This window comes from Phoca vitulina, unplaced genomic scaffold, assembly GCF_004348235.1.
Source record: "Phoca vitulina isolate PV1807 unplaced genomic scaffold, GSC_HSeal_1.0 scaffold1, whole genome shotgun sequence".
Lineage (NCBI taxonomy): Eukaryota > Metazoa > Chordata > Mammalia > Carnivora > Phocidae > Phoca > Phoca vitulina.
The window spans coordinates 102,278,700-102,290,600 of NW_022589704.1; the positions used below are offsets into that span (position 1 = coordinate 102,278,700).

The following is an 11,901-nucleotide window of genomic DNA, read 5'->3' on the forward strand; positions in this document are numbered from 1 at the left end:
GATCTCCAGCTCGTGCCACTCAGCAGCCAGGGTTCCAGTTTCCAGCCACGGTGACCAGTTGCCTTGGACATGGTTGCACTCTATTCCAAATACTGCCGGCAATAGAAAACCTCATTTCACACTGGTTTGTCCACTTGCCCCCTTTCTATGGCAAATATGCAGTCTGAAAGGTCAGACTCTAATCGAACCTTGTCTGTGGATTCATTCCTTCTTTCCTTTAGTTCTTTGCTGATTACATGTAACAGCAACACATACTTTTGCTTCCACATACTCAAATATTTATCTTCCCATTAAAAAAAATGCATTTTTTACAGTCATGGTCATACTTATCGTAGTTTTGAATTGTACCCTCTTTTTACCTTATTTGCTCCGTATCACTACAAAATTTTATAATTTTACTGGCAGAGACTTTCCACTCAATTCGTCTGATTTTCTTACTACAAAATCTGAAAATCACAATCACACCACATTGTTGAATTTTCTTGAAGACCCTAGTCCACAGGAAGATACTTTTAACCACAGAATTTCAGCTCTATTTCTTACAAAAAATACCCATGGCCATGATATGCTAAAGATGGATTCATCCCCACCCCCTGCCCAGCTCCAGGGCACATTTAAAACATAACTTACACATTAAGTGATGATGAATGGTATGATGCCTAAATGGGGTGGACGGGCAGCAGGCTGGGAAGAGGGAAATATTCAACTCATCTTGCTACGTATACATGTGAGTTTGAGTGCATATGCCCTTTGGAGAGAGAAACATGAAGCTGCAATGACATACTTCCCTGGTGCTTTCCCAGAAGGGGAAACTAGAGGGACATCCAGATCCAAAGTGGAGAAATGGTTCAAAAAATGAAAGTTGTTATTCACTCAACAAACACATACTGGGCGTATTTTTTTAAAGATTTTTTTTTATTTGCCAGAGAGAACACGCATGCACAAGGGAGAGAGGCAGAGGGAGAGGGAGAAGCAGGCTCCCTGCTGAGCAGGGAGCCCGACACGGGACTTGATCCCAGGACACTGGGATCATGACATGAGCTGAAGGCAAACAGACGCTTAACCGACGGAGCCACCCAGGCGTCCCCATACTGGACATATTCTATGTCAGGTACCATTCTAGAGGTAAAATATGCTCTTTCTACACTTGAAACAAATTCTCATTTACATTTTATATCAGGACACATAGTCCAGTACCTCATTATTAAAGATTCAACAAATACTGGAGGAAAAAATGTTCCATGGCAATGGGCATTTTTAATAAATCTGGATTAGCTAAACGAAAACACATTTCAAGGGTATTAGAAACTTTAAAATAGTTGAGAAGCAAAAAAACCTACTATTTTACTTCAAGACACCCAAGTCCTTACAATGGAGTATCACTGAGCCATAAAAAAGAACAAAATCCGGCCATCTGCAACAACATGGATGGAGAGGAGTATTATGCTAAGCGAAATGTCGGTCAAGAGAAAGACAAATACCACAAGATTTCACTCATGTATGTAATTTAAGAAACAAATGAGCAAAGAAAAAAAAAGAGGCAAACCAATGGTTACCAGGGGGAGGCGGCGAGGTGATGGGAGGAGTAAGTGATGGGGATTAAGGAGGGCACTTGTGATAAGCACCAGGTACTGTATGGAAATACTGAATCACTGTATTGTATACCTGAAACTAATATAACACTGTATGTTTACACTGGAATTTAAATAAAAACTTAAAAAAAAAGACATCTAAGTCCCACCTGCATACGAATGAATTACAGAAAAAGTTTATTTGCTGGTCACTGATTTCTTGAAATACAATTCCACATCCATGATACAGACACAAAACGACAGTTATTAAATCTTGCTAACCCACCAAAACCTAACTTAACATGGTGAAAGTGATCACATATACTTCTCTCTCTGCATGTAATGTAACTTCCAGTTTCAAGCACACGATGCTGAAGTGCCCTTATGGGTTAAAGTTGCACACCTAACAAACCATGTAGGTAGTCAAGCAAGATTTTATTTGATGGTAACAACGAAAGCTGCAGTAAATGGTGACTTTCCTATCCAGGCAGAGTAACTAAAGACAGCTATGACATCTGCAAAGAAAACTAGAGACCAGGACAAAGAGGTAGCGTTCGCCTGACTCCCGCAGGGGAGGCACCTGCGTGTCTCAGCAAGGGCAGCTAAGCCAGCTGCAACCGCTTTCCGTGCTGACTTGAACTGGCAGTTTGTCCTCCAAGAATCTTGCCAATAGTTGCACTCCACTGCATCTAGTTACATACAAAGAACGAGCCCTCACACTAAAATCACATTTTTCAGAATCACTGATTGCTTTTTCTTCGTCTTTTTTTTCTCGAACGTGTAGGTGTTTGAGTCTCTTGTGTTTCTTCTTTTACACCAGGTACGGGTTGTTTGAAAACTATTTCATTATCTTGATCATCAACGTTCATTTTAGCCACTTCAGACTTTCGTTTCTCCAAAAATGTTGGCGTACAGACTGGTGTGGGGCCCTGGATTTAACAAATAAAAGATTATAATACAGAAATATAGGTAGGTTTCAGGAATGAGTTTACCTCTCCTCTCCCCCAATACCACCTGCCCTGTATTTTTATAAGCTGCCCTGTGTTATTTTAGGCTTGTTTACCCTTTTCGGTGATGCAGCTGCACATAATATGCTCCATTATAGGTTATTAGGTAGAAAACTAGACTTACATTTATAAAGATAGTGGCTTCATTTCTCCCTACTGACTTAGTCACTGAAAGGTAAACAGTGCAATAAACTCACAATAACTTTTGCTAACCTCACTGTATCTGCTAAATCACCAGTAAGGATTTACCAAAACAATCACAAGGTGAAATCTGAAATTTTAGTAAAGTGACAGCAGCACGAACTGCTTTTCCTTTTTTAAAAAATCTTTATTGGAGCGCCTGGGTGGCTCAGTTAAGCATCTGCCTTCAGCTCAGGTCATGATCCCAGGGTTCTGGGATCGAGCCCAACATCGGGCTTCCTGCTCAATGTGGGGGTCTGCTTTTCCCTCTCCCTCTGCCCCTCCCCACAACTTGTGTTCTCTCTCTCAAATAAATAAAATCTTTTAAAAAAATTATTTACTCATTTATTTTAAAAGTAATCTCTATATCCAACATGGGGCTCAAACTCATGACCCTGAGATTAAGAGTCGCCCACTCCACTGACTAAGCCAGCCAGGTGCCCCTGCTCTTCCTCTTTCAATCATTTCTAAAATACCTCATTTCCAGAATATTGAAGACAATTTTACCTGGCTATCCACAGTCTTCTCAGGAGTGGTAGGAGTACGTGAAGCCTTTTTCTTCTTCTTTTTCTTTGATAAGACCTTCAATAAATTTTAAGGGACTTCATCAGTCTGCATATTTATCAGCAATAGTAGTCCTGAATATATTTCCCCATTTATCTTTCCCTACGACCTGGCATGTGATACGACAAATAGATACAAATAAACAAAATTTTACCTGGCTATTTGTAGATTTCTGAAGCCCAGTATTTGAAGCATTTCTTTTTTCCTTTTTACGTAAAATCTTAAATAAACATAAAGAAATAAACTGGTAGTCTCACATACAGTTTTAACTTACCACTACAGCCTTATACATATTAGCAGTAAATCATCCCCAAATGACACAGCATTTCAATTTAAAAAGCAAAACTCACGATCTTAAGGACAAAACTGGAAGAGGGGCCTCCAACTAAGGAAGGGCCACAGGCTGTAGAGGTTGAAGTGGGGCCAAAACCTGGAGCTGGCCACACAGTAAGCTGAATCAGAAATGTGAACTGGAAGACTGTGAAAAGGCAGGCCCCGGTCTGGCCAAATTCAGGATTAGATCATGAAGCAGGGCTGCTTTCGACAAAGCAGCAAATGGGCTACCGGAGAGGCATTTCTCGCATGCCTGTTTTCAGGCTTCACTGTCCCAGCTCCCCCGTGGTTCCCATGGGTACCAGGGCCTGTTCTTTTAACACCTACTGAGAAAGAGTGTGTTTGGGATTTGGGCAAAAAATTAACAACCAGGAACTGGGCCCAGGGAGGGTAAGTCAGTCTTCTAGTTGCTGGATAACCAACTGAGCCACCCAGGCACCCCGAGCTAATCCCTTTCAAGAGTTTCCTCTTCTGTATGATGGGAGATAATAGGATCTGCTCTAACAAACTTTTAGAAAAGGACCTACAATGCAGGGGTGCCTGGGTAGCTCAGGTAGTTAAGCATCTGCCTTCAGCTCAGGTCATGATCTTGGGGTCCTGAAATTGAGCCCCATGTCGGGCTCCCTGCTCAGCAGGGCGTCTGCTTCTCCCCTGCTACCCCACAACTTGTGTGCACTCTCTAATAATAAACAAATAAATAAAATATTTAGGAGGAAAAAAAAGAACCTACAATGCAATGTTTCAAAAGTTTAGGTAAAGCCTAGCACATTGAACACCGGGCTGGACACTTGATGTATAAAACCCACATTATAACTAATGAGGTACAAAGCCCACCCCCAAGAAAAAATACAAAAAACATTTTGTGAAGGCATATTTACCAGTGAAGGAAAATCATAATCAATTCCTTTTTTAGCTAATTTCTTCCTGAGTAATTTTTCCTTCTTTTTAAATCGCTCCTCCATCTGTAGCTTTTGAAGAAGAGTCCGATTCTGATTATACCGTTTCACTGCTGGATATGATGGCTTTTTAAATGGAACATGCCACTCTCTAAAAAGTTCTTCATGTACTTTTTCGGGTGGTATAAAATGACCTATATTTAACAGAAAGAAGTTTTCTACCAAGTGGGAGGGAGATTTCGAGGTTTCCACCAGTGTCATTCCCACATCATAATCAAGATGAGGTCTCCCATTTCCATGGAGAAAACAAAACAATAAAGTAGGAACCTAAATGAAAAGGCATACAGCCAACAATTATTAAATAGCTATTGATTAAATGCTAAGAACTGTTCCAGGAGCTAGAAATATGTAAGTGAACAAGATGAGTCGTATAAAGGAATGTCTTGGCGGCGCCAAGTCTTTGGGGTTCCCGAAGCTACCAGGATCTCAGGCTGCGCGACCTGCTGTAGCACAAGGAATCACCTTCCACCTCATCTCCTCTGCGTCTCTCTCCAGGACTCAGCCAGCTTACCGCTTATCTCCAGTTCTCTCTGCTTAAGGGCCCTTTTCGGGTTTGGAAGAACACTGGGACCATATGCAAGGCAGGCCCAAACCCTTGGCATCAACCCTCAACCAATGAAGGATGGGGAGTTGATAGATAAATACCCTAGTTCCCTTGCCTGTCAGTTGGAATAATTCTGTCTTCCCGTGTTACCCGGCAGGATGGAGCCCAGCTGCCTGAGAAGTAATGTGCTTGCTAACACACCCTCAATGACTTCCTTCTCTCACTTCTCTACTCCCTACCAGTATTTTCCTGGGCTCACCTCCCATATACACTACTTCCATTCAAAAAAATAAAGACAATGTGGCTAATCTTCCATCTGAACTCGTATCAAAGTTCAGAACTTTTTCTGTGATCTTTCAAAGTCAGGCACAGCACAGCACTGATCCTACCCATGTGGTCCCCTGACATATTTTATATTTGGCCCATCTCCTCTTGGAAAGAGCCATGCTTTTTATGTGTGAAATGAACCCATGACCTCATGAGGCCACTGGGATTCTCTCTCACAGCAACAGGAACCGAGAGAGAGAGAGAGACGCTACTTGGGCAGCTCATCAGCTATGTGAACAGATGTGTGTGGCTTGGGCACTTGGTATGGTCACACTCCCCCCTCAGCACAGAAAAGCCAAAGTTAACTCTGCCTCCGGAGGCGCAGAGCTCCAGACAGGGATGCTCCGGGAACGCAAAGTGGGCAGCTCCACTTTCTGCAGGATGAACTGATCTGGTGTTGTCTCCCCTCTACTCCTTATGGTTTCTCCTGTGAAAGAGCTGCAGCCAATGTCATTTAGACGGACTCTCAAACGGGATTTCTTGCCTTTAATGTTATCCTATCCAGAATCTATTTGTGGCTTCCCACTGCCCTCAGGACATATTCTAAACTCCCAGATTTTTAAGGCCTTCAGTAACCTGACCTCCTCTCATCTCTTGCTATTCTCCTGACATTCCTTCACAGGCACGTAAGTACTGTTAGTCACCTCTCGGTTTGCACTTGCTGTCCCCATCAAGCCAGGGATGGTAATTGCTTTCCCCTGGCTCACTCCTACCTAATCTTCAGGTTTCAACTTAAATGATACTTCCTCTGGGAAGCCTTCTGTATCCCATTAGGGATGGGTCAGCTGCTCTTCCAATGTAGTAACTTGTCTCAATTCTTAGCATAAAAACAGCTCTCACTCTGGAAGACTTTAAAATTCCAGCCGGAATCTGTCTAGAAAATGCACTCATATCCTTGCACTTAAATACTTAAGAGAATCATCCCAGAGATGAAGTGGGACATCCAAGTAGCTAAGCAATTTTTTTTTTTTTTTTTTTTTTTTTTAAGTAGCTAAGCAATTTGTATTTCACGGCACAGTCACCCACCAGCAGCAGGCATGCACCATGCAATCCCACCGGTAAGAGAAAAGCACTTACACTTCAAGAGTCTTTCACCAAAAAGGTAGTTGTTCATTGTATCAGCAACTATCTTGGCAACATCTTCAGATGCAAACTCCACAAAGGCATAGCCTTTACTATTTCCAGTCTGCAATGGAAAACCCGACAACAAAAAGTAGGATGATTAAATTCTAACTGGTCATGAAAGTCCTAAAATGCCATTAATTTAAATAATGTAAATTAGCCCCATTATCGAATAACATTACAACACCTTTAACTCTAACTTCAATGCACAGTGCAGGGACTGTTATGGGAAGAGATAAGATCCGGGGTGCCTGGCTGGCTCAGTCAGTAGAGCGTGCAACTCTTGATCTTGGGATTGTGAGTTTGAGCTCCATGCTGAGTGCAGAGATTACGTGAAAATGAAATATATTAGAAAGAAAAGATCCAAAATAGTCGGAACATGCCCCTGATTTTGAGGTATTCCTAGAATTTTTATTACATGACAAATACATGGCTACTGCAGCTGGAATTTACCACATGAAGGAAATCTGGTTAAGGCCCACAGTCCTTTACTCATTACCAATTTCATTGATAGTCACTTTATTCATGTATTAACAATGCCCAGTGGACAGTGTGATGTTTTGCAAAGAATGCAGATAATCTAACTCTCACTTTATACATAAGAACTGGGAAGAAACTAACTCCTCAGTATTGCCAAGCGAATCAATAAAATAGTGTATTCATTTTCATGTTTACTAATGACTGATCATCTTCCTAACTGATGGTAAAGGGACGCTGCCAACATCTTATGAAATGCATGTCCCAGGTTCCTGCCCTCAGCACCACAATATAAAGTGAATTTTCTCACCTGTCTTAGTAACAAGAGCATGGGTTTTAGCGTCCAAATGCCCAGGTTTGGATCCCAGCTGTGACAGGTAAGTAACATTAAACCTCAGTTTTTCATTCTATTAAATGGGGACAAAATAACCACTCTCACAGGGTTGCTATGAAGAAATAATTCATAAGTGCTCCACACAAAGTCTGTGAAGGATGCAAATGTTCCTGTAGGGTGGCAGAATATGCCATCCCCAAATATGCTACGTTGGCATAAGGATTACTTTGAGCTGAAAGCAACTGGGAAGTAGTAGATAACAAAAAAGCCCTTCACCCCCCTCCATTTGCCTAAAAGCAGGACATAAATTTATGAGAACCTAGGAGGGTAGAAAAAAACAAATCTTTCTGCCCCTACAGTCCTAATTATTAGTAACAACAGAAATATTTCACAATTTTGCATTAAGCATATCTTTGGATATGGATCAAAATTGGTGATACAATTATGGAAATAGGAAACCACTCCATGACCAGGAGGCTCATTTCTAGCACCAGCAATGCCACTAACTAGCACCTTGGACATGCCCATTGTTTAGTTATCTGCCACAAGAGGATTCTGGTAAAAATTTGTATGTCCAAAAATTCTTTATAATCCTATCTCTTAATAGGGAGGGGAAAGACGGTGTAGTGGAAGAGACACGTTGCGATATTCAACTTACTGTACCACATTATCAACTCATATAAGCCTTCTGAAAAGGGATTTGAAAATACACGTCAAGTGACTAAAACAAAGAAACAAAAAACCAAAACTAAAAAAGCCAGGACCGCCTGCTGGCTCAGTTGATAGAGCATGTGACTCTTGATCTCAGGAATTTTGAGTCTGAGCCCCACGTTGGGTGTAGAGATTAAAAAAAAAAAGGAAAAAGAAAAAAAAAGAATCCAAACACTTTTACCTATTTTACCTAGTAATCCCAGAATGTTGCATGGAAATACTGAGCAAACAGTCAAAATTGGGGTGAGTGGGGGGAAAATGGCACCTTTATTATGCAACAACAATGCTGGAAATGCTAAATTTTAATGCATCTCCTTAAGGAGCAAGCTTTCTATAAGACAACTGACCTGAACTCTTCAAAACAAAAAAGTGTATGTTCTAGAGGACAAGTAGAGAGATGAAGCTAATGTGTCAGGATGTTAATAACAAGTAAATCCAGGTGAGGGGCAGGGATGTTCATCACACTATTATTTCTACCTGCCTGTAGGCTTGAACATTTTCAAAATACAAAACTGAGGAAAACAATGACTATATTGCAGTCTGGGAAAACATTTACAAAGTAATACCCCAGAAAATGCAGAAAAAAGTTTTCAGAAAAGAAAACAATAAGGGCAAAACATATGAACAGGCAATTCATAGAAGAATTCATAGAAGATGGAGTTCTAATGGCCAACACACACATAATGATACTAAATGTCACAGAGTAAGGCAGATACAAAAACCATGAGCATTCTATACTCAGTGACTCTGATGATATTCTGTAAAGCAGTAGTTTTCAAACTCAGAATGTGACCTTTAAGAAGGCAACACAATCAACTTAGGGGGTCAGAAAAGCATTAAAAAAAAAACTGAATAGGAAGGGTAAGTATTGCCTCACATGACTTATTTCAATTATGTTTATGTACGTGTGTGTGCACGCGTGCGCAGGCTTGTGCTGTAAAACTTATTTCTTATAGTGGGTCCAAACTCTGAAAAATACTATTCTAGAAAAATATGCCTACACTCATGCAAAGAACGCTCCTAGCGGTTACACCTGTAACAGAGAAAAATTGTAAAAACAAAAACACAAAACCAAAACCCTAATATTCAATAAGTTGGATAAACTTAATATACTCAAGCAAAGGAACACAGTGACGACAATGAATGCACTAGAGTTTCACGGATAAAGTTCTAAACAGATTGTTAATGAAAAAATTGAGTTAAAGAATGACAAAATATAGACTTAAATATACAATGTATATTCATTCATACATGAACACGTAGTAAAAATTTAAAAACACAGAGTAATGAAAAGCACTGGATTCATGAATAGTAATTTCCTGGACATGGGGAGAAAATGGAGACGATTGGGAAGGGTACAAAAGGGACCTCAAGTCTACCTATAATTTATTTCTTAAAGAACAAAGATCTGAAACAAATAATGAGATCAAGTTGATATTTGATAAAAGTGAATGGCGGTACCAAATAGCCACTAAATACTCTAGCAGACTTTAGGATGTTTAATAATATCTCACCCACATAATTAGCAACCATTATAAATAGGCAAATGGAAAAACAAAGGGAGGAATACACACAAAATGTTATTTCGGTTAAGATGGAGGAAATACTAGGGCATTTTTAATTTAAAATCCTCTTTAATGCTAACATGTTGCTTTGACAACATAACTTAGTATCTGTGATTTTATGGCAACTAGCATATGATGGATGCATACCCTATCCCCTCACATACCAAATCAAATATAAAATTTAACTTTGATAAAATGTGGAAAAATTGTACCAAGAAAAAACAGATTCCAACAGTGAGAGGTCTACGGTTACAACCAAAAGTGGATGTGTGTAGGGAAGAAAATAAAGTGGCCACTCCTCTATTTCAGAAACAAACCATACAAACTTTTTCTTTATTAGGAGGTAGGTACAATATAACAACATTTATAAAGGGCTTACTGTATCAGGTTTGTTCTAAGAACTCTACATTTGTTACCTTGTTTAATCTTTGATTGTATTCTCCTAGGAGGTGGATGGTATTTTATTCGTATTTTATAGACTAGAAAACTGAAACATAGGGAAATTATATAAATTGTCCAAGGTCACACAACTAGTGACCCATACAGCTAGGGCTCAAACCTAGGTGGTCTGGCTTTAATGCCCTTATTCTTAACTACTCACTATACAAACTTTGCTATTATAGGGATGCCTGTGCCAGAGGCTGATAGAAGATGTTCATACTTGCTCCTCAAACAGAAGTTCATGTATACCTACCTGGCTTAGTAGCCACAGAATAAGTATGAATCACTTATCAGGATTATCAATTTAACTTGAGGATTTGGGGCAATTTTAATAGTAAAACAAACATTTACAGTAACACTGACTTTGCTCTTTTCACAGTTTCAGGTTCTAAATCTTACCCACCCCCCTTTCTAAAATGAACTGTGCCAAACAATAATATATGAACACACTCTGTAAACTATCAAAACTTACATACTTGTAAGGAACAAAGGAATCTAATCTTACCCTTTTACTTCTGGACAGTCTGAATCTTGTAACAGTGCCAAACTGGGAGAAATATGCCCGGATCTGGGTTTCATAAAGTGCTGGAGGTAAGTGGCCCACATAGATTACTCCAGGAGTCAGTTTTTCTTTCTCCTGTCGCTGAAGACATACAGACCAGGTAAATGCAAATTTTAATTAAAGAAGAAAAAAAAATCACACTCCAACAAAACCTGCAAAACCCTTATCTCTCAGTCCAAGACAAAAGATCAAAAACCTGCCCTGTATTTCCATTTACAGAATAGTAACTGAAAAATTCGGTGTTTAACCTCTGACCTCCCAGGACGACAATGGTCAAGTGGTGGATTGTCTTAGCCTGTATTGCAGCACCCGGCACCCAGTAAATGCTCAATAACTACACGCTGAATCAGTGGATAATCAAGTAAATCTTTGAAAACATCGATTTAAATCTTCTGGCCCAACTCCACATAAACGTACCCTTCAACTTTGCTTGCAGATCACCGTTGACTCACACCCACCTAACCGAACAATTTCGAGACACTGTCCCTCACAGTGCCCACCAACCAACCTTTCAGCACCCCAGTCAGCATGCCCTTACCTTCCATAACAAGCACTTTTAACTTTTCCAAACGTGTATTTTACGCTAAAAAACAAGGCAAATATAAATTGATGACAGAGGCCCTAGTCAGTAAATGGAACTCGGCAAACCTTGTCTTTTAAGAACTCCAAAATCACCAACCAGGCGAACAAACCTCCCAAATTCGGGGGCAAAGCGGAGGAGTGGCAGCTCTAACCTGAGGATGATTTGCGGTGTAAGAGTCCATTCCCAACAGCGGGCCCTCCTCTTGCATCACCCGGTTACCTCCCCCGTACGTCCATAGGAGGACCGTAAGGCCTACACGGCCAAACCCCATCTCCCAATCAGCATAACCCTCTCGGTCTCGGGAAGACCCTGGCCTTCAAGCTCGTGAGGTCTGCGGCCCACCCGGGGAGACGCTGGAAATAGCACAGGTGTGAGGAGGGCGAGACGCGCCAGGGCAGGGAACCGCACGCGGACCCGTCTGCCCCCTCCTTTCTCAGTCCGACCCGCGGTGGCTGCTCACCTGGGTTGCGCGCCGGCGGGCCTGCGCCACCTCCTTCTGAAATTTGGCCTCTTCCTGCGGGTTCAGCGACAGGAACGGCTTAGCCGGACCAGCAAAGACCGCCATGGCGACGACTTCCAAGCCGAAGAGCTCCACGCGGCGCCGCCGGAAACGGCCCGCTCTCA

At 41.1% G+C, this 11,901-nt stretch overlaps 1 protein-coding gene across 1 annotated transcript; it reads right to left on the bottom strand.

Moving 5' to 3' along the window:
- Positions 1-1,746: 1,746 nt before the first annotated feature.
- Positions 1,747-11,901, bottom strand: NIFK (nucleolar protein interacting with the FHA domain of MKI67). Its single transcript, XM_032412413.1, has 7 exons — positions 11,738-11,901; positions 10,638-10,775; positions 6,560-6,668; positions 4,534-4,745; positions 3,477-3,542; positions 3,266-3,340; positions 1,747-2,500 (listed from the first exon to the last, which is right to left on the bottom strand). Exons 1-7 carry the CDS (start codon positions 11,840-11,842, stop codon positions 2,312-2,314), a joined length of 894 nt encoding a protein of 297 aa, XP_032268304.1. The 5' UTR covers positions 11,843-11,901; the 3' UTR covers positions 1,747-2,311.